The sequence below is a fragment of the Theropithecus gelada genome, chromosome 7a (assembly GCF_003255815.1).
Source record: "Theropithecus gelada isolate Dixy chromosome 7a, Tgel_1.0, whole genome shotgun sequence".
In the NCBI taxonomy this organism is placed as follows: Eukaryota; Metazoa; Chordata; class Mammalia; order Primates; family Cercopithecidae; genus Theropithecus; species Theropithecus gelada.
This window is the reverse complement of record NC_037674.1, coordinates 27,066,893-27,089,771: the sequence shown is the minus strand read 5'-3', so window position 1 is coordinate 27,089,771 and position 22,879 is coordinate 27,066,893. Positions and strand designations below refer to the sequence as shown.

The 22,879-nt window shown below is 42.0% G+C and overlaps 1 protein-coding gene across 3 annotated transcripts in view; it reads right to left on the bottom strand.

Annotated features, from left to right (window-relative positions):
- The window catches only part of TMOD2 (tropomodulin 2), a 65,317-nt gene that overhangs the window by 31,444 nt on the left and 10,994 nt on the right, over positions 1–22,879 (bottom strand). For 2 of the 3 annotated variants that reach the window (XM_025390207.1, XM_025390209.1), the window contains exons 2-7: positions 16,904–17,098; positions 15,127–15,283; positions 10,413–10,535; positions 7,239–7,325; positions 4,273–4,403; positions 2,589–2,696 (exon numbers count right to left, since the gene is read on the bottom strand). In XM_025390207.1, coding sequence (XP_025245992.1) covers positions 2,589–2,696; positions 4,273–4,403; positions 7,239–7,325; positions 10,413–10,535; positions 15,127–15,283; positions 16,904–17,029 — 732 coding nt within the window. In that variant the 5' untranslated portion in view covers positions 17,030–17,098. The remainder of the gene's footprint in view (positions 1–2,588; positions 2,697–4,272; positions 4,404–7,238; positions 7,326–10,412; positions 10,536–15,126; positions 15,284–16,903; positions 17,099–22,879) is intronic. The other variant, XM_025390210.1, reaches the window with a different exon arrangement.

Genomic DNA, 22,879 nt, shown 5'->3' with positions numbered 1-22,879 from the left:
AAATTCAGCTCCTAGTGTAGTGCTTTTCATATGATAGGCATTCAACACATAGTTGTTGCATTAAAAACAGCATCAAAGTGATTATTATATTTGGAATTTATTTAATCCACTTAGTAAGTTATCTATTTGGTCTAGAATAGGAGTTAGATTATTTACCAGTAGTGTTGGCAGTTGATTGTGAACTAACCCCACCCCTGCAATTTTACTCAAAATAATATATTAAACAGAAGTGACAAATCATTTCTTTATCCCTTTATTCATTTACATACAAAGTATATTGTGAATATTTTTGCTTTACTGAAAAACATCTACTAAAAGGCAGAAATAGCACAAAATCATACAGAGATAAGAATCCTTAAACTGTTCATTTCACCTTACCAATTATCTAGTTCTGCTATCTTTCTATTTTAATGCTAGGTTTCAAATTCAAAACTGCTTTCAATCTACAGATTTAGATATGTAATAACTGCTGGTAAAAACATTGATTTCTGTAGCCTGGTTCCTCTTTTACATGAGTGCTTATTTCAAGTTTGCTGTGATCACCACAGAAATATTCTCTATTGCTAGAGGTTGCAGGTTATGATCATTCATTTGTCTAACAAGTACTTTCAAACAGCTATTCTGTGCCAGGACCATGATAGGTAGTCATTACTTTCATGTCATGTTTTAAATGCTATTTTAGATCTTCCAAAAGGCACGTTACTTTAAATCAAAAGATCAAGTCAAGACAACTTCCGTTTTTCTTTTCTTTTCTTTTTTTTTTTTTTTTTGTTTGAGACGGAGTTTCGCTCTGTCGCCCAGGCTGGAGTGCAGTGGTGTGGTCTCGGCTCACTACAAGCTCCGGCTCCCGGGTTCACGCCATTCTCCTGCCTCAGCCTCCCAAGTAGCTGGGACTACAGGCGCCCGCCACCACGCCCGGCTAATTTTTTTCTATTTTTTAGTAGAGATGGGGTTTCACCATGTTAGCCAGGATGGTCTCGACCTCCTGACCTCGTGATCTGCCCACCTTGGCCTCCCAAAATGCTGGGATTACAGGTGTGAGCCACTGCGCCCAGCCCAACTTTTGTTTTTCTAACTTGATTCAAGGGCTGAGCATTAAATGCCATAGAACAACAGGTTGATGCCCAGGCTTTTGATAAATGACATATTTTAGCAAATGTATGAAAGCCAGTCATTGTATGTAAATCTAGCATAGCTTGATGGTTAAGCTTCCTGGTTGTAGAACCAGAAAGACTTGGTAGTGAATTCTGGCTCTGCCATTTACTGGTTTTATTACCTTGGATAACTTACTTAACCTCTCTGAGGCTGTTTTCTCATTTGTTAAAGTTGGAACTAATAAGCGTATATACCTCATAGCATTACAGTGACAAATGGATGAGATACTGTGTGGAAAGCACAAAGATTGGTGCTGGTATTTACTAATTCCTCAATAAATTAGCTATTAATAGGAGTTATTAATTGGCTATTGATAGGAAGAATAAAAATCATGATAGTGATGGTATAAGTATTTACCTGGGTCAAGGGGCTTCCTTATTTGGCTAAATTATCTAAAATGCGTAGGAAGAACAGAACTTTTAGTTGGCTACTTTTCTTTTACGTATGTATGTATGTATGTATGTATGTATGTATGTATCTATCTATCTATCTATCTATCTATCTACTGTCTCGTTCTATTGCCCAGACTGGAGTGCAGAGGTGCGATCATAGCTCACTGCAGCCTAGAACTCCTGGGCTCAAGCCAATTGTCTCACTTTAGCCTCTTAAGTAGCTGGGACCAGAGCTGTGCGTTACCACATCTGGCTGGCTATTTTTTTCATATTCTGGTTAACAAGGTGTCAAACACAAAATGCTTCATGATTTGGTTGTCTAAGATATTTTAGACACACATTAATCCATTTCAAAGATTAAAATATACTTTAATATTTCTTTTTTTTTTGAGATGGAGTCTCCCTCTGTTGCCCAGGCTAGAGTGCAGTGGCATGATTTCAGCTCATTGCAACCTCTGCCTCCTGGGTTCAAGTGATTCTTCTGCGTCAGTCTCCTGAGTAGCTGGGACTACAGGCCCATGCCACCATGCCCACTAGTTCTTGTAGTTTTAGTAGAGATAGGGTTTCACCCTATTGGCCAGGCTGGTCTCAAACTCCTGACCTCATGATCCACCCACCTCGGCATCCCAAAGTGCTGGGATTACAGGCGTGAGCCATCACGCCCAGCTACTTCAATATTTCTATAGGTGCCTAGTTCCTGAAGGATTTTAAGGTCATAATATGCAATGACTGCAGATGCAAAAGTTTTAGAAAATGTATCCTAAGCACAGAACAAACCCTAAATATTCAGTTAGTTAAATGCCAAACTTATCTTGTTTCTTTCTCTGAAAATTGTAATGCTGACAAAATTCCAGATAACTTACAGCATCTGACAGTTTGGTTCTGAAGTTTTACTATTGCATTGTAACTATAATTTTGCTCATTAACTGTGTAGAATGTAAGTTTACCAGATCTAAAAAATTGTTAGCTAAAGAAACAAATTAAATAGAGCCTCCAGTGGATTAAATAACTTTATGTTATATTTCTAAGAATTCTACTCACAATGGCCACAGGGTCATTGCTGCGAGTTGCGGCCAGGCTGAACTTCTTCACGTGAGTGTTGGTCTCCAGAGCCTTTGCAAATTCCCTCAGGGTTGGAATTGGAATGTTCTAAGACAGAGAAGACATGGCTAGTTGATGACCCATTCTATGGCACACTCTTGCCAAGGTAAGAACCCACAACCTTTAAATACCATATGTATGTAGATAAATACATGATATCCCTTCTAAATGAGGGTCGTTACCTACCCTTCAGCAACCAAGCTATCCTGAGCCAACAGCACCACTTAGTGTCCAATAGGGGAATCTAGTCTACCACTATGGTACCTCTTGAGTGTTGTCTTTCTGTTTTCCCTTACCAAGAAAGTATGCACATACTACACTTCCCTCTTTTTATTTTTCACTCTGTATTCTAGCCAGACCGATATACTTGCCATTGTTTTAATATACCACAGTCTTTCTCTTTTTCAGACCTTTATATATGCTTTCCCCTTAGCCTGGAAATTCGTTTTGTCCTTTTCTCTGATTACTTCCTACTCATCTTTCAAGACTCAGATGTAATATCATCTCCTTTGTTTACTGGATCTCCTAGGTAGCATTAAAATTTTTCTTTCTTGCAATTCAATGACATTTGGGGGCTCACCACATCATGTTATAATTATCTATTTAGTGTTTTTCTCCTAGTATAATATTTTTCAGAGTAAAGACTGAAAAAATCTTATTCATCTTTTAGTCCTTTTTCTAGATCATTTACCACAGTAATGACCACTGGGGAAGGAGACAATATGGGGTGCAGTTAGAAGTGGAGAAGAGTCCTGGCTGCACTATAGGCTAGCTCTATGACCTTAACAACTCTTTAAGTCCCACTAATAATTAAATGAGATAATAAATTCCAAGTATTTAGTAAAGGACATGGCATATAGTACGCACTCAATAAAAGTTGGTTATTATTAAATGCTAAGAACTGGCCCAAAAAGAATAAACAAAAGAGACTTCAGGTAATATTTACACACACACACACACACACACACACACACACTCTCTCTCTCTCTCTCCTACTCTTTCCCTTTGAGAGTGGCATGACTTATCAAACTGAATAAAGTGGAAGTAACAAACATGTTCAGTAACTTCAGAAACCGGGTCAAAACAGGTATTGTGGCTTCCTGCTTTCTCATCTTTCTGTCTTGGATCACTCGCTCTGGGGAGCCACATGGTGAGAAATGGAGGCCTCTTCCCAACAGCCATGTGAATCTGCCATCTTAGAATTGGATCCTCCTGCCCCGGGCAAGCCTGGTACTGCAGCCTTGGATGACAACTTCACTGTCACCTCATTTGAGACCCTGAGCCACACTATCCAGCTAGCTACTACCAGATTCCTGACACTGAAAAATTGTGTGTGAAATAATAAATGTCTGTTGTTTGAAGCCTCTAAGTTTTGGAGTAATCTGTTACTCAGCAATAGATATAACTAATGTACTACGCTTAACTCAGGTATGGTGATTCTTTTCAAATAATTATAGAAATCACTGTTTTCCAAAACCCACTTCTTTTGAATCGGATACCTTGACTCCAACTCAGTGACTACAAAGAACTGCAAACAGGTGTGAAAACAAGCAATTGGTCATCTCTGGTAAGTTTTCTGACCTCATGATAAATTAAGTGACTGATGATAATCACAATGAAATACCTTAATGTTGTTGAGGTTGACTTCTTGCAAGCTAGGATCATTGGCTTTCATCTGCTGCAGGCTTATTTCCACATTTGTGGGATTGGGTGGTTCCTCAAATACTGGCTTTACCTTTTCACCTTTGACAACATCTAAAACACAATTTTTCATTTTAAAAAATGCAAAGTCTCTCCTATGAAAATCAGTGGCGACTTCCCAAAAAATGACATATCTTTCATATGCTCTGATTCCAATAAGATTTTAATAGCAATGACAGTAGGTTTATTCTCAGCTGAGCAAGCATGGGAGTGGTGTAGCTCTGAGTCACAGTTTGGAAGGCTGGTGTTTCTCAACTGCAATGAGAATTCCCTGGGGCTAACACTGCATGGAGCCAAAAGTTCAGGAGGCCCTGCAGCAAACTCCAATGTTCAAAATATCCATGGGCAGTTATTGCTGCTCCATATGGACATCTGTCAGACTATACTAACTAGACTTCAGGATCTGAGATACAAATCAGACACCACAATAAGTCTTCACTTCCCAAACTCTAATACCCCTCTGGCCTCTTGATTATACCCTACCCTCCTCTGAGTTCTATTCTGGAGCTTTAGTTTTAAGGAAGGTATGGGAAGAGAAAGGGATAAAAAAGAAGAATGGAAGTTAACAGAGATACAAAGGATTAACATCCCAACATACACAGAGCTCCTACAAATCAATAAGGTGACCCAATTAAAAATGAACCAATAATACAATCAGAAGAATCTGTCACTCAACCAAAAATATAAAAAAGTAACTAAGCTCCAAAATAAAGAAAGGAGATACCATTTCATTAACAAACAAGTGTGAAACAAGATAACATTTGGAGTTGGCAACAATGTGGAGGAAAAAGCATCTTCCTACTTCTCTGTAAGTGAGAATGTGATCTGATGCAAATGTTTTGGGAGAGTAATTTGGCATTATCTATTACAATTTAAGATGTGCATGTTCTATGACCCAGCAATTCTACAGAAGTCTTATCTACAAAAATAGCACAGATACATAAAGATATATACTCACGGATATTCCCTGTTCCCTGATATATTACTTGTGACAGCAAAACATGATAAAATGTCCATCAATATGAAAATGGGTAAATAAAGTATAGCATCATCACATAACAACTCATTGTCTATTCATTAAAAGAATCTATTCACGAGCCAGGCATGGTAGCTCACACCTATAATCCCAGCACTTTGGGAGGCTGAAGCAGGAGAGTTGCTTGAGGCCAGAAGTTTGAGACCAGGCTGGGCAACACAGTGAGACCCAGTCTCTACAATAAATTTTAAAAATTGGCCAGGTGTAATTTTGCCTGTAGTCCTAGCTGCTCAGGGGACTAAGGTAGGAGAATCCCTTGATCCCAGGAGTTTGAGGCTGCAGTCAGCCTTGGTAGTGACGCTGGACTCTAGCCTGGACAACAGAATGAGACCCTGTCTCAAAAAAAAAAAAAAAAAAAAAAGATCTTCATTATCTATCCATTAAAAAAGTTATCTACTCATTAAAAGAATGAAGGAAACCTATAGGTACTGATAAGAGACCACAATTTGAAGACAAGTTAATATTTGTGTGTATGTGTACATATAAACGACCAGAAGGTTATGCATCAGATTGTTAACAGCAAACATTGTCAGAATGTTACCCTTTGATGCTGAAGCTAAAAAGGATGAGCATTTTTTATCCATAAGCATAAGAAACAAGAAAGGCCAGCCTAGGCAACATAGCAAGATCCTGTCTCTACAAAATAAAAATAAAAATAATTAACTGAGTGTGGTGGCATGCACCTGTAGTTCCAGCTACTCAGGAGGCTGACGGGGAGGATTGCTTGAGTCCAGCAGCCAGAAGCTACAAAGAGCTATGATTGCACCATTGTACTCCAGCATGGGCAACAGGGCAAGCCTCTATCTCAAAAAATAAAAGGAATATTGCTCATTGTGTGTCTAAATTACCACTAAAAATAATATATATGCTACTGAGATTAGAAAGCATCTCCCAAGTCTCTATTAAAGTGAATAAAATAAAATTAACCTAAGAAAAGTTGTAATCCTAAAAATGAGCTGGGTGTGGTGGCACACGCTGGTAGTCCCAACTACTCATGAGGCTGAGGCAGGAGAACTGCTTGAACCCAGAAGGTGGAGGTTGCAGTGAGCCGAGATCGTGCCACTGCACTCCAGCCTGGGTGACAAAACAAGATTCCATCTCAAAAAAAAAAAAAAAAAAGCTGTAATTTTCTATGAGTTTTCAAAGCATATGGATCACACTGTACTGAAATGACCTGAATATTGGTCCTTCCTTACCCTGGACAGATAAATTTCTTTGGGCAGGGACCATTTTCATCTTTGTACCTAATCCTAGAACATTCCTGACACATAGCAGGTATTTGGATGACTGACGAATGAATGAATAAAAAAGTCTAATTAATTGTTTACTGCTACAGGAAATGGTGACATAGAAGATGGTGGTGTGGAATGTCCTGTGCACGTAAGTCCATGCCAGCATGTCTTTCATGCCCTCTGAGGGAAGTGGGCATTCAAATTCTAATGACAAGCGTCTATTACTGAGACAAAAAGACACTCAAATAGAGAAGGGAACTTATTTAAGCTACCATAGTTGATTAAAACATCCTTAGGAACATGAAACTCTGCATTTTGTGATGACTAAGCAATCTCATATCAGCAATTTTTTTTTCATGAATATGTATTATACCATTTAATGCAGACCCATATATCAACAATTTCATCTTCTGACTAAACAGACCTACCAAGAAAGTGTTCTGGGCAACACACACTGATTTGTACTAGTTTCACCACCAGATGGAGCTCTCATTGTCAGCTGCTCCATATCCCAGCCAAATGACAGAGTGCAAAGCCTGCAAGAGTCAACAGGCCTCTCTCCTGCCAGCAACCCTGGAGGCTCCAAAGCTTTACAAAACCACAGATTCCACATCAACTTACTTCTGACAGGCCCTTTGCCACCTTTACTGTTGGCTGTTTCTTCATCGAACTTTGGATTGTTGAGCAAATTGTGTACTCCAAGGACAGCTAAAAACAGACAGTCAACAAATGAGCATTATGTTTGGAGAAGCACATGAGGATGTCCACATTGTTAATATGCCCCTTGAAGAACAATTCTTTACATCATAAATGTAAGTCCCTGAGTCCTCTTTCCTTGCACAGTGTGTGGTACATGTATAGTGTTAAATACACTTATTTGAAAACCCTCCTTTCAAGACCACCAGTAATCTTCATGTCTTTCTACATCTCCACATGTAGAACCATTTAGGGTCTGAGCAACGGTGGCCTAGTTATGGCCACAGTTTACTGAAAATCTGCCTAGACCTCCTAGTTAAATAAACTCAACCTTTCAGTTTTCTCATCTGTAAAATGAGAAGGTAGGACTGAGACTAATGATTTTCAAGATCTAACATTATATAGATGACTGCATATATTTTTCCAGAGGCCTCTTTCAATGTCAGCCTCCTCATCTCTCAGTACCAAATATAATTGTCTCTAGAGCATTCCAGGGTGGGGAAAAAAAAGCAACATCAGCAATAAAAGGTCAGTTAAGCGTACTGAGATTTTCAGCTTCCTGTATTACACAGAACTTGCACCAGGAGGCAGCGTAGGATGCAGGAACAACACTGGGGAAGAACGAACGCGGGGCTGGACTGAACCTGCAACTTCTATGCAGATTTCCCTTTGCTAATGAAATTCTAGATGACATTGGCCACCTGGAGAAGGATCCCAGAAGGGATAATATTCTGTTGACAGGTGGCAGAGGAGTGCCTCTGAGATGCTCATCAGCTCTACTGTAAGCTACATATTGAAGGAGGGAGGCAGCTGGCACAGCACAAGGAAGGGCAAATGGTCAGAGCTAGCAAGGACCTGGTGAAGAGGGGGACTTGGGAGCAGTCAAGAATCCTGACTCTGACACATGTTAAACTGTGTGACTTGGGAAGTTGTTAAATGCCTGAGTCTCCGTTTCCTCATCCGTAAAACAGGGATAATAATTATACTTTATTACCAAGATTAAATGACTTTCTATGTGTCAGGCACCGTTCTAAGTGCTTTACAAATTCTTGTTAAATAAATAAGAATTTGTCACTGTGGGCTGGGCGTGATGGCTCATGCCTGTTATCTCAGCACTTTGGGAGGCCGAGGTGGGTGGATCATGAGGTCAAGAAATCGAGACCATCCTGGCCAACATGGCGAAGCCTTGTCTCTACAAAAAATACAAAAATTAGCTGGGTGTGGTGGCAGGCCCCTGTAATCCCAGCTACTTGGGAGGCTGAGGCAGGAGAATCGCTTGAACTCGGTAGGCGGAGGTTGCAGTGAGCAGAGATTGTGCCACTGCACTCCAGCCTGGGTGACAGAGTGAGACTCCGTCTCAAAAAAAAAAATAATTTGTCACTGTGTCTCTGTGAAGGGGACAGAAGGAGAAGGTGTCCCATTTGATAAACACTGAGGCCATACAACGAACACATCTTCTTGCTCTGGCTCCATGCTCACCAAGTAACTTCTAATTACAATTTGGCTCCTACTGCCAGGTTTTCGTTTTTATCTGTTATCTGTGAATTGGGCTAATGGATCAGTTCCCACCACTTTGCTCCAATCTGACTACTTCCATGTATACTGATAAGATCAGATTTCCAGTCCAGAGCTCCCACAGTTTAGGGCCAGGAACTAGACTCCGGATGGTGACCACACTGACACCCAGCCAGTCTAAGAGGTGCTGTCTTGCAGGTCAACTACCACTCTCTTGAAGAACTTTCTCTTTGCTCTCTATCTGCCACAATAACATGGGCAATACGCCGACACTCTTTCTTATCTAAAACTCAATGGCTGCCAGCCCATCTGCCCATGGGGCTGCCTTCAGTCTTCCAGAAGGGTCCACCCTAAAGAAGATGCTGCCAACACCCCCAGCCAAGCTTCCTTCTGAATTCCTAGGGAACACAGGATGAGGGAGGGAAGCTGAGTAAGGATGAACAAGGACAGTTTTCTATTTGGATTCTCTCTCCAGTTTTACTGTATGAATTTCAGGATCTAGTATCTTCCAAATAATTGGTGTTTTTCTCTTTTTCCTTTCTCAAGGCGTTTCCTGGGAGTTCAAGTTCAGCCTGGCATTCTCCCTCTGGGCAATTCCGGTAGAGACCATGAAGCAACCCCTGGGAGGACCAGTAACCATAACAGGATCCCTCCACAGCAACCCCAGGGCTAAGACCAGTGCGTGCAAAACACCTTCTTCACCAGGTGAAGCAAGGGCCTCAACTCCCGCAGTGGCCAATATTAAGTTCACAAACATGGGAACTTCCTGACATCATCACAGAAGGAATGAGAATGGAATTGAGATGGCTGGTACATATTAGAATAAGGCTGGTTCTCCTGGGAGGAAAGAGGTGATTATTATATCTGTCTTCCAATGGAATAAAAATTATTGCTAAAGCTGTGGATTTGTTTTTAAAGTGCCTCTATCCTGTGGGGATCTAATAACCCTGTGTGTGTAGAAGGAAGATCTAATGTATAAATATACTGGTACATACAGAAAATCTTTCTTAAGGCTATACAAGACACAAGAGTGGGCCTAGGCAATTAAGGTCGAGAGACTTACTTTTCATTACACATTCTTTTGTACTCTTTGACTTTTTTCTATCCGCATTTTAAATAATAATCATTATAATCATTATTATGTTGCTATTGTTAAGACTAGAAGGCTAACAGACCTCTTAGCATTTTCTGAATCAAAATGGAACAGTGACCACGGGAAGAACCAGAACTTCATAGAAATGTTGTGATGATAAAATGCCAAATGTGAAAGCTCCTTAGAAAGCAAAAGAGCTGTTGTTTTATTCTTTAAGTTCTCAACACTCCTTCATATTTGTTTGCTTTAATTTCTCACAGTAACTCTTTGAGTTTTGCGGGATGGGTATTATTTGCAGCTGAAATAGAGCAAAATAACATTTGCTTAGAGAGGTTAAGTCACCTGCATTAAGACTGACAGTTCCATAATGGCTGGTGTCAATCTGCTATTCTCCTACCTACAGAGAAGCTCAAAGGCTGCTGGCATGGGTGCCAGTGAATGCTGGGAGGTCATGGAGCTAGACAGGAAAGTTCCCAGAGTTCAAGACTAACCTGCAAGATCATAGAGTTCGGTGTCAGAGGCACTGGCCAAAGCTTCTTCCAGTTCTGGGTCAAGGGTCACTTTTTCTTCTTTACGAGTTTCTACAGGCTTTTCTTTAGGGATAAAGACTCTCCCTTTAAATCAGAAGAAAAACAAAAATATTGAGTACTACTGCCTTACGGGTAGGGTAAGTAGACTGAGCAGAGAATGCAGTTCTGGCCATTGAGACTCATATGATTAAGCCAGTTCACATCCAACTGAGATTCCTGGATGGCCAGGATGGTGCCAACATCAATAAGTCACTGTCAGAGGGAAGGAACACTGCAGGAGGAATCCTGCATTCTGCCACACAGAGATCTGAGACTATAGTCCTTAAACACAGAGGGCAATGGTGGCTTCTACCCCTTTCCTATTGGTGGTACTGCCCTTTGGTCTGGGTAGGAGAGGTCCTGCCCTGCGTCGTGCACTTTATAGGACCCCATACTAGTCTTCCTGTAGCTGCACCTCTCCCCTCCAGGGGAGAAACCATGAGGCCAAAGGGATATTCCCATCTAGCATATAGGCCACTTTCTAGACTACACTTCAGGAACCTAGGACCCTGGAATGTCTTGCCCAAAGAGTCCCGTGCCTGCCTCTAGGGCCTCCTTAAGCCCCTTCCCATGTCTATCCTCCTGAAGGCAGGTCACGCTGCTGGGTGTGTACCCCCAGGTCAAGGGGAGGCTATTTGTGGGGGAGCCTGGATGAAGCTTGGATATGTGGGCTTGGGTGTCCAACATGTGTGTTTGAGGCCCTGGCAGTGTGGGACAGATCAATATCCCTGCATGGAACTCTTGGAAGTCCAAGAATCCTGGCCTTCTGGGTATATCTAAAGGAGGATACAGCATATTTTAATGGTTTGTTAGCCTTTAAATATTTGGAAAATATTTAAATATTTGGCTGGCTTGATCATAGCTAACACATCCACTTCCCACACGTGCACCCAGGACAAGCTAGAGCCATGATCAAAACACCCCAGAGCATTCATATTCCTTTCTAATTCTTCCCAGCTTTTGACTCTTGGTTTCTCTCTTTTTTGAAGCTGGTCTTACTTTTTGGGCATAATCTTTGAAATTGCTCTCTTCCATTTTGATTTTTAGAGTTCCCTAAAGGCTCATCTGGCTCCAGTTTCAGTCCATTGGGACCCAAGTTCTCTCCAGGTCTCCTTGGCTAGGCTGGCTTATCCCACTCCCATGGGAAAGGAAAGGGTCTAACCCGAAGTCAATAACCCTCCTGCATGAGAACTCTCCAGGAGACTTCCCTGATTACAAGGGCTGTGTATTTCTTGTTTTACCATATTGTCAAATGGCTGGATGAGTAAACAGGAGCGTGTCAGAGCTGGGCACTCCAGACAGGAAAGAAAGGCACTGCTTGTGGTCAGTCTGGGGCATCCTGGCAACAAGGTCGTTATCACTGACATGCATCCTACTTCCTGCCTTGGGATCACTTTAGCTGCCACATTTCTCAGAAAGAAGGAAAATACACTGGGAAACAAAGTAGGAGGATGGCCAGAAGATAGAAAATGGAAAAAGAAATCAACTAATCAGTAACATCTCAAATACTGGGGTTCATCTCAGACTTAATATTCCTAGTATTTATGGCCTGAAACATTTTCTTTCTGGCCAAGATGATCTTAGGTCTAGAGTCAAAATAAGATTTCTTTCCTTATTTTTTCGTTTTTAAAGACAGGGTCTCACTCCCTCACCCAGGCTGGAGTGCAGTGGTGCAATCATAACTCACTGTAACCTTGACCTTCTGGGCTCGAGCAATCCTCCTGCCTTGGCCTCCCAAAGTGCTGGGATTACAGGCATGAGGCACTGTGCCCAAGCTAATATAGGATTTTCTAAGTTCCTCTTTCCTGGTACTAAACATGAGGTATGCAGCTATTGGTATTCAGGAGAACTGCTGATACAGAGCCATTCCTGGAGGTCCAACCAAATAACAAGTTCTAAGCAAAACTCTGCACCACAATAAAATCTAGCCCAGGAACCCGAGGTGCGCCAGCACATAGTATTCAGCACTGCGGACCTCACTGAGGACCTCATAGCAGCTTCCCGCTGCTCCTGGATGGTCTCACTGGTCCTTCTGGGGGCCCTGCATACTCTTCACTCTGCTCTGCTGCTCTGATTATAAAACTTGCTCCCTGCTCATTTTATTCAATTGTGCTACTTCTCAACCTTCTCCTAAGCTACACTATGCAATCATATACCCTTTTTATATCTCTCTTACTCAGACAGCTCCTACGTTCCTAACTCTCCCACCAACCATCTGGAGATCAATCTTGATCATGAGATAATTTACCATAGCCACTCCTAAGACCTCTACACTAAGAACAAAAGATAATAGCTTTTCCCTTATTATGCTGTCACTACTTGATGTTAATTGGGACTTTATTGAAGATTTGACATAATTTTTTTCACAACTAAATTAGTCCAATAGCAACTATGCAGCTATAGAAACAGCTCCATATTTTCACAGTAATCCGTGATTATTTGCCTGGTTTGTAACTGTTCACAATTACTTTATTTATTAATTATTGTTTTGGAGGCAGGATCTCACTTTATCACCCAGGCTGGAGTGCAGTGGCAGGATCATAGCTCATGGCAATCTTGAACTCCTGGATTCATGGGATCCTTCTGCCTCAGTCTCCCAAAGTGCTGGGATTACAGGTGTGAGCCACGGCATGTGGCCCAATTTTACTTTCTTAATGACATTCTCAATGGTGCGTGACCCACTGAATGTGCGCAATACAGAGGGCAGCCTGGGAATTATGTGACACAAGGCAGTAGCACTCTGCCTCATGCCAACTAGGAGCTGGATGCTCCTGCTCCCACTGCTGCAGTACAGATTTCTGAGATGCCATTCACTTGAACCCATGTTTATCAAGTGCCTCCCATGCCAGTTTCTGTGCCAGGATAAAAAAAAAGACCCTATCACATGAAAACATGCAAAAACCAAAGTAAATAAAGTGATAAACATTGTTACAGTGCTGTGAAAGCAATATGCAGCTGTCATAGTAGAAAGAAGTGAGGTCAGAGAAAGCCCAAGGCCCTGAAATTTAAGCTGAGACCCTTAGGATGTGAAAAATGGGGACATGAGTCAGAAGGAAGAGTCCATGAGAAGACCAGCCTGAGGGAGGAAAAGAACTCAGCAGGTTCAGGGAAGTGAATGAAGACAGTGGGGCCTGAGGATTAGCAAGGGAAGGCCAGATGCAGGTAGAGAGCTGGATGGAGGCTATATCTACTTTAAAGACCACAGTAAGGATTTGAGACATTAAGAAGGGAAATGCCAAGATTTTGTTTGTTTATTTATTTTAAGACAGGGTTCCACTCTGTTGCCCAAGCTGTAGTGTAGTGGCATGATCACGGCTCACTGCAGCTTTGACCTCCTGGGTTCAAGCGATCCTCCCATATCAGCTCCTAAGTAGCTGGGAACACGGGTGCGCCATCAAAAGCTTGGCTAATTTTTGTATTTTTTGTAGAGACGGGGTTTTGCCATGTTGCCCAGGCTGGTCTTGAACTCCTGGGCTCGAGTGATCCTCCTGCCTCAGCCTCCCAAAGTGCAGCAATTACAGGTGTGAGCCACTGCGCCCAGCCAACACGATCTGATTTGTATTATAAAAAGATTGTAATTGCTGTGAGGTTATCAACAATTCCATTAGAATTTTTGGGGTCAAGTCAGCATCTATAGCTGAGGAAGCTGGACAGGCTATTGATAGTCACTCTTCCTCCCAAGGGAGCACAGGGTCGGGAGCTAAGGAGGAGGGTTCCCTATTCTTGGCTCAGAGCTCAGTCCTGGCATGGAAAAACATCTCCTTGCTCCTCACAGCCTTCCTAGCTCTGTCATCCTGTTTCTCTCACTAGACTACAAGCTCCTTGAGGGCAGGGCAGGGTCTTATTTGCCTGTGGTTCTAGCATCTGGCCACAAGGCTCTGCACAGAGGAGGCACTCAGTAGATGATGGATGCATGAATGACTGCACTAAACTTTAATGGTAGCCTCTAAGGTTAAAGGTGCAGTGCTACAGCCATCCTGGACATGGAGCAGAAAGGCCTTGAGGGACTTCCAAAGTTGGTAAAGCACCAGGCTAAGAGAAACACACCAGTGCCTAGGAAACTCTCAGGCATGACACCACCTCACATTTTCAAAACTTTCTTTGGGGTTTGAGATTTTTTCAATAAACTAATTTGAGAACCATCACACCCTAAGCAGTTAGCCTATATATTTGATCATGTTTCTTTTTTCCTTCAATGTATTCTCCCCAACTCATCCTCCCCCGACTAATGGCATCCTATACCATAGCGATACATATATTACAACTGATGAACTTTCATGGAGACATCATTATCACCTAACGTCCACAGTTTCCATTAGGGTTCACTCTTGGTGTTATATTTCCTATGGGTTTGGCCCAGTGTAGAATGACATGTGTCTCACAGCCATGATTCTTTTTAATACTGAATCCAGTTCATGGGCTTATTTCCCATTTCCAGGACAGTTCCCTTGCTTGACCCTCCACAATAAAATAAATACTGACTCCAGTTCATGGCTTATTTCCCATTTCCAGGACAGTTCCCTTGCTTGAGCCTCCATGACAATAAAATAAAAGAGATACTCTTAATTAAGAGTGCCTCCGTTTCAAAAAAAAAAAGAGTGCCTCCGTTCCAAGATGCTCTGCCTGTGGTCCTTACCTTTCTTTTCTCCAGTGAAGGGCACAAAGTCCTCTCTGTCTTTCTGTTCCAAAGCCTCCTTCTCCAGGTACATGAGGAGATGCTCGCGGTCAAAGGGGCCGGTGGCTGCCTTCTGTGTCTGGTCTTTCTGTCGAAATCCAGCCGGTAGCATGGCACTCTGACAAGACAGAGGTGTGAGCAGGAAGGAAGATGTCTGCTGGCCTGTACTTTGCTACTTCCTCTTCCACCCCTACTCACTATGTGCTGGGGAAGCAGGAGGGATACCTACGCAGAATGCACGTGTGAGCTGAGGGCTGGGGGCTCTGGGACGTCTCTGAGGCCTTACTTGTTCTAATGTTCTGGGCTGACAGGGGGCTCCCAATGAGCTCAAGCAGCGCAGGGATGGCTAGAGCAGTCTCTGAGTCTTCTGAAGCTGCCTCCTAGAACACGGAGGCAAAAGACCTCTTTCCTTGTAGATCACGATTAGGTTTGGCTAGGGCTGCACCCAAGGAGCTCCCAGGCAGAAACATGAGACTCTAACAAGGAGCCGACATGGGGAACCCCTCTCCTGCAGAAGCAGCCAAGCTGATAAGTAACTATTACGATGATATTAATGCCTGCTTGATAAAACTTTGCGATTCCTTCCTTAAGTTAAAAAAAAAACAACAGAATACCTGTATTTTTAAAAGTAAACACCATATCCAAAGTATCTGATGTATCAGAATTCCGTATACATAATTTTGTTTTAGTTACATTTTTATTTATAGTAAAATTACTATTTTGGATGCCTCCAATTCTAAGTTTAAGATCATACCAGCAGGTCTGAAGAAAGTGCTTGCTAAACAAACAATATAACAAGAGACTTAGCTTTTCAAGAACTCATAAAAATATTGGAAACTCCATTGAAATGAACTTGATATCATGATTATAGTCAGTCTAATCTATTCATTGTTATAAGTTCATCAAAGAGTTCACATTATTTGTGCATTTGAAAGAAATTAGATATTTTTTAAAAATCTGCATTTGGGGTCGGGTGTGGTGGCTTATGCCTGTAATCAAGCACTTTGGGAGGCTGAGGTGGGCGGATTACCTCAGGTCAGGAATTCGAGACCAACATGGTCAACATGGTGAAACCCTTTTTCTACTAAAAATACAAAAATTAGCCAGGCATGGTGACATGTACCTGTAATCCCAGCTACTTGGGAGGCTGAGGCAGGAGAATTGCTTGAACCCGGAAGGCAGAGGTTGCAGTGAGCCGAGATCATGCCACTGCACTCCAGCCTGGGTGACAGAGTGAGACTCTGTCTCAAAAAAAAAAAAATCCGCATTTGGGGTTTAAAACCTGGTTTAAATACCATCTCTGACACTTACCAGTGTCGAATCTTATATAAATTACCTCTCCATGTCTGTCTCCTCATTTATGAAATGGGGATAATATAGTTTACCTCAAGGGCTTCTGTGCCCAGAGAAATGTATGACCCAGAAAAACTCAGTAAGATTTGCCTCTTTTCCTCTTTCCTTCCTTTTCTCCTGTCAGACTAGTCCTTTCTCAATCAATGGAAAATATTTCCCCCCATTTACATTAGGCTGTTTTTTGAGAAATACATTTGCTGTATCACACTGTAGTGGCTATGAGGTTCTCTATGAATTTGTAAACACAGGTGACCCAGAACCAATCAGAGGAAGAAAAGAAAATCTGCATTCAGAGCTAAGGGCTTTCTACCATTGTTTAAGGACCAAGCCATGCCATTTATCCATACTATCATTAACCACTCTGCTTCAGTTCCATGTCACTAACCTCGGGATCTAGGTCATCTAGAACATTTTCCAACTGTTTCAGTTCCTCTTCTGAGAGTTTGCCAAGAAGCTCATCTTCATCAATGTTCTTGTATTTCTCCAGCTCTTTTTGAAAGGGGAGTGCCATGGCTTCTTATATGCCTTTCTCATGGGCCGCGCACATTTAAATGGTCCAGTTTCCTGAGACTTTAGATTACTGCTAATAAAAAAGAAACACAATAAAAAAGAATCTCCATTCTGTAAATAAGACTTATTAACAGGAGACAGAACTATCCTCCAATGGAGCCTACTGTATTGAACGAATAATTCAACAACAAGGTAATATTCCCTTCATTTGCAGAGCAACCTGACAGCTTACAAAGTGTTTTCACATACTTCACTTATCTTGATCTTTACAACAATCCTGTGAGGTGCCCAAGCCGGTATTATCATTCCCATGTTATAGATGACGATTCTGAGGTGCTTTGCTTGAGCCTAGTGCTTTGCTTGAGGTCACAGAGCTGGGATGGGTGAGCCCCGCCTTCTGATTCCCAGCGTAGGGGGTGCTTTTCCATTATACTACTCGGCCTTCCCTGGCTCTCCACAGAAAAACAGGGGAGAACAATGCACTAATTGTAAGGCAGTTGTAAGAAGCACGCTTGTGTCTTTTCAGGGAGAGAGTGATGTGAAGAATACAAAATGGGATTCATTCAGGAAGGAGAGTTTGGAACGTCTATGTGAGAATGCATTGTCCAGTAACTCCCCTGCAATTAAACTAAGTGCGATTCTAAAATCCTGGCCACATGAGCACTCTCTCTATTTTTCTCCTGGCTTTGTCTTCCATTCTATTTCTAGTCTCATTTCCTTTTCGTTCTACCTATTCATTCTTTATACCCCCAGACCGTTCTTCTCTCAACCTTTATTTTTTATATTACTTCACTTCTAAATTTTCACCCCAAATGCAATTTTTACTCAATCCCTTCCTCCTTGCAGAGGATGCTACAGATCTTCCTTAGAAAGATAATATTCAAGAAACAGTAATGTACTTCACTGACTGAATTTCTCCTTAGGAGGTATTACCACCAATCACATCTTTCAGCCCAACAAATATTTGTTATATACCTACTATTTGCCAGACATAGTTCTAGAAAACAGAAATACAAAGATAAACAAGATATGCCCCCTTTCCCCAAGAAGATCACAGCTTAGTGAGACAGGCACACAAATAGCAATAATGGCATAAGTATTAGACGTAATGTATAAAGTAGGTTTAAAAATACATGAGGAGGCCGGGCACGGTGGCTCACACCTGTAATCCCAGCACTTTGGGAGGCTGAGGCAGGTGGATCACCTGAAGTCAGGAGTTTGAGACCAGCCTGACCAGCATGGTGAAACCCTGTCTCTACTAAAAATACAAAAATTAGCTGGGTGTGGTGGCATGTGCCTGTGGTCCCAACTACTTGGGAGGCTGAGGCGGGAGAATTGCTTGAACCTGGGAGGCAGAGGTTGCAGTGCTGAGGTGGTGTCACTGCACTCCAGCCTGGGTGACAGAATGAGATTCTGTCTCAAAAAAAATACATATATATATTTTTATCAAAATGACCCCTTCCCCAAGATCACAGCTTAGTGAGACAGACACACAAACAGTAATAATGCCATAAGTATTAGACATAATGTATAAAGTAAGTTTGAAAACACATGGGGAAATAATCACTAAGTAGGGGAAGTTTGAGGGGAAACTGTGAAAAAGAGGTTGTATTTAAGCATTGAAGGAAGAGGTCATAAGGTGGACATGGATTGGCAAGTGTCATTCTAGCAAAAGGGAACAGCACGAAGGGGTACAGGATAAGACAGTAAATGATATGCTGGTAGAGCAGGCAGCGTGGCGAGAGAGGGGGATTCATGGAGGAAGGGAGAGGAAAGAACTAAAGACGAAGATGGGGCATCTGTGAAGGGCCTTCCTTCCACGCCTTGCTAAGGGACCTGGACTTTATTCTGTTGGGAATGGCAAGCCACCACAGCTTCTTAAAGTAGGGCAGTGATCTGAACACGCCAATCTTTTTTTATGACTTCAAATCATAAGAATGAAGAATGAGGCCGGGCGCGGTGGCTCAAGCCTGTAATCCCAGCACTTTGGGAGGCGAAGACGGCCGGATCACAAGGTCAGGAGATCGAGACCATCCTGGCTAACCCAGTGAAACCCCGTCTCAACTAAAAAACACAAAAATCTAGCCGGGCGAGGTGGCGGGCGCCTGTAGTCCCAGCTACTCGGGAGGCTAAGGCAGGAGAATGGCGTAAACCCGGGAGGCGGAGCTTGCAGTGAGCTGAGATCCGGCCACTGCACTCCAGCCTGGGCGACACAGCGAGACTCCGTCTCAAAAAAAAAAAAGAATGAAGAATGAGTTGGCATGGAATGAGACTGGCTGCAGGTGGGCCTCTTAAGGGCTATTAGAATAGTGTTCCCTTTCCTTTGTGAATTCAACTGCTCACAATGTTCAGGTTTGTGGTTTCTGTGTCGATGCTCCTTTCACATGCAATGTAACGCTTTTCCATTAGCTCACCTTCTTATTTATTAATATAGAGGTAGGGTCTCCCTGTCGCCCAGGCTGGAATGCAGTGGTACCATCTTGGCTCACTGCGACCTCCACCTCCTGGGCTCATGTGATCCTCCCACCTCAACCTCCAGAGTAGCTGGGATTACAAGTGTGCACCACCACATGCCGGACTACAGGAATGTGCCACGATGCCCAGCTAATTTTTAATTTTTTTTTTTTTTTTTGGAGATGAGGGCTCCCCGCCCTTCGTTTTTTTTTTTTTTTTTTTAAGCTTTAGTGGCTATATTCTAGTAAACAAACAAACAAAAATCCTACTAAAGTCAGAGAAACCAATTGGATCTATATGCTTTGTTCTGGTGCCAACTACCACTAAATTATTACATCACACAGGACAAGGGTGGCCCTTATCCATCAAATGAATTGGTTGAACTAACCTACTTAATGGATTCTAAAATGCACACTTTGCCACATTTAACATTCTGAAATTGAGATGTGTCTTAGAATTGATGGTGTCCTACAATTACTGTTGTCCTAGCAGTAGTAAAAATGTACTTGTCATTGCTTGTATCTAAATATCAAAAGCACCAGCTTCAAAACAGCAGAGTGGATGTCAAGGACTTGGAAGGAAATCCCAGGGACAACTGTGGAATACTCTTTCAAAATTTAGAAAGCAGACAATTGTGGGCAGGTGACAATGCAGGTATGTTTAGCAGCACTCCCAAAGAGAGGTCCAGATTAGGATAGTTCCACATAATTACAGAGTGAGTTTAAGTACCCAGTTCAATGACTTTTAGTTTTAGTTTTGTTTTTTACAGATTTTTAAAATTACCACTAGATGGCACAGAGGAAATTATTATGTAGAAAAGAACCAGATATGGATGAGTAAAATAGGGATATAAAATGTTGGACTCTTGAGTATGAAGAAGTTTTAAGAATATCAACCAATGAATGCATTTCACTTACATTTCCCCTTTTATGTATGCACAGGAGAGATATGTGATTTTAAAAATCCATGTATATTCATAGCACATTTATTTGTAATTGCCAAAAACTGAAAACAATCTGAATGATAGTAAATGAATAAAAAACCAATTGTGACCAGGTGCAGTGGCTCACGCCTGTAGTCCCAACGCTTTGGGAAGCTGCGGCAGGAGGATTTCTTGAGCCCAGGAATTTGAGACCAGCCTGGGCGACACAGTGAGACCCCATTTCTACAATTTTTTTTTTTTTAATTAGCTGGGCATGGTGGCACATGCCTGTAGTCCCAGTTATTTGGGAGGTTGGGGTGGGAGAATTGCTTGAGCCAGGAGGTCGAGGCTGAAGTGAGCTATGATTGCACCACTGCACTCCAGCCTGGGCAACAGAGTAAGACCCTATCCCTAAATAAAGAAATAAAAATAAATTGTCGTATATCCACAAAATGGAATACTTCTCAGCAATAAAAGGAAATGAACTATTGATGTACACAAAACATGGATGAACCTCAAAATAATTATAATGAAAGAAGACCAAAAAGAATGTACACTGCAGGATTCCATTTATCTAAAATTTTCGAACATGTAAACTAATCTATATGACGGAAAGAAATCAGAGCTGCTTAGGCATGGGAGAGAGGTGGGGGGGCAGATGAGAGGAATGACATAGGGGCATGGGGAATATTTTGGGGATGTTACATATGTTTACTATCTTGATTGTGGTGATGGTTTCACATATACATGTGTATGTCAAACCTTATCAAACTGTACACTTGAGATATGTGCACTTTATTGTATGTCATTTATACTTCAGTAAAAAAGATTTCAAAAAACCTATGTGGAAGTCGAAAACAGCTCTTTCAATAAAGTAAAAAGTATTAATTTTTGTTGAGACATGGTCTCACTCTGTTGCACAGGCTTGAGTTCAGTTGTATGTCATTACAACTCACTGCAGCCTTGACCTCTTGGGCTTAGGTAATCCTCCCACATCAGCCTCCTGAGTAGCTAGGACTACAGGTGTGCACCACCATGCCCGGCTATTTTATTTTTTTATTTTTTGAAGATACAGGATCTCACTATGTTGGCCAGGCTGGTCTCCAACTCCTGTGCTCAAATGATCCTCCCAGCTTGGCCTACCAAAGTGCTGGAATTACAGGTATGAGCTACTGTGCCCAGCCAAAACTTCATATTTTTAAGAAAACATATTATATTGTGATTGCCAGCCTTTTTTTCTTAGTGGTACATAAAATACTGGAGAGTTTTATAATCAATGGTATCTTAGAGTTGTTAAGATTCTATTTGAATTTTTTTATTTTTTATTTTTAAAGACAGGGTCTCACTCTGTTGCCCAGGCTGGCTTGATCATAGCTAACTGCAGCCTCCAATTCCTGGGATCAAGTGATCTTCCTGCTTCAGTCCCTCGAGTAGCTGGGTCTACAGGTACATGTCACCATGCCCAGCTAATAAAAAGTTTTTTTTTTGCAGAGACGAGGTCTTACTATGTTGCCCAGGCTGGTCTTGAACTTCTGGGCTCAAGCGATCCTCCTGCCTCAGCCTCCCAAAGTGCTGGAATTACAGGCATGAGCCACAGTGCCCAGCCTCTATTTGGATTTCTATTGCTGGATTCTGTAACTAAACTCCCCATTTTTCTCTAAAATAGACTTGCTGTCTAGATTCATCTACCAGTCAGACACTCCCAACACTCATATCAGCTTCAGATTCTCCCACTTTTTTCTGAGTCCAGCCGGTCAGCACCTCCTGCAGGTCCTTACAGTACATTTTTCACACCACCCCTTTTTTTCACTCTTGTTTCAGCCTTTTGTTCCTTCATGCCTGGACTACTCTGATTGCATCTTGAAAGATTTCTGTTTTTCCCTGTAAGCCACCCAGAACACTATAATTGGATCATTTTTCTCAACACTGCTAACCACTTCCCTGGTTAAGAACTTACAATGGCTCCCTCTTGTCTACAGAATGAAATCCAGACAATCTAGCTCCAAAGCTCCCATGATTTGGCTTTAACCTGCACTTCCTGTTTTCTCTCTCATTAGTTTCCTGGGGAACCCACTTCAGCTAAAATGGTTTATTTGCTCTCTGTGGTAGGCAGAATCACAGCCACCTAAATATGTCCTCCTCCTATTCCTCACACCTGTATGTTACTTTTCATGGCACAACAAATGAGTTGTGATTAGATTAAGGATAAAGGATTTTTTTTCTTTTTTTGAGACAGAGTTTCACTCTTGTTGCCCAGGCTGGAGTGCAATGGCACGACTTCGGCTCACTGCAACCTCTGCCTCCCAGGTTCAAGCAATTCTCCTGCTTCAGCCTCCAGAGTAGCTGCGATTACAGGCATGCACCACCACACTCAGCTAATATTTTGTATTTTTAGTAGAGATGGGATTTCACCATGTTGCCCAGGCTGGTCTTGGGCTCCTGATCTCAAGTGATCCACCCACCTCGACTTCCCAA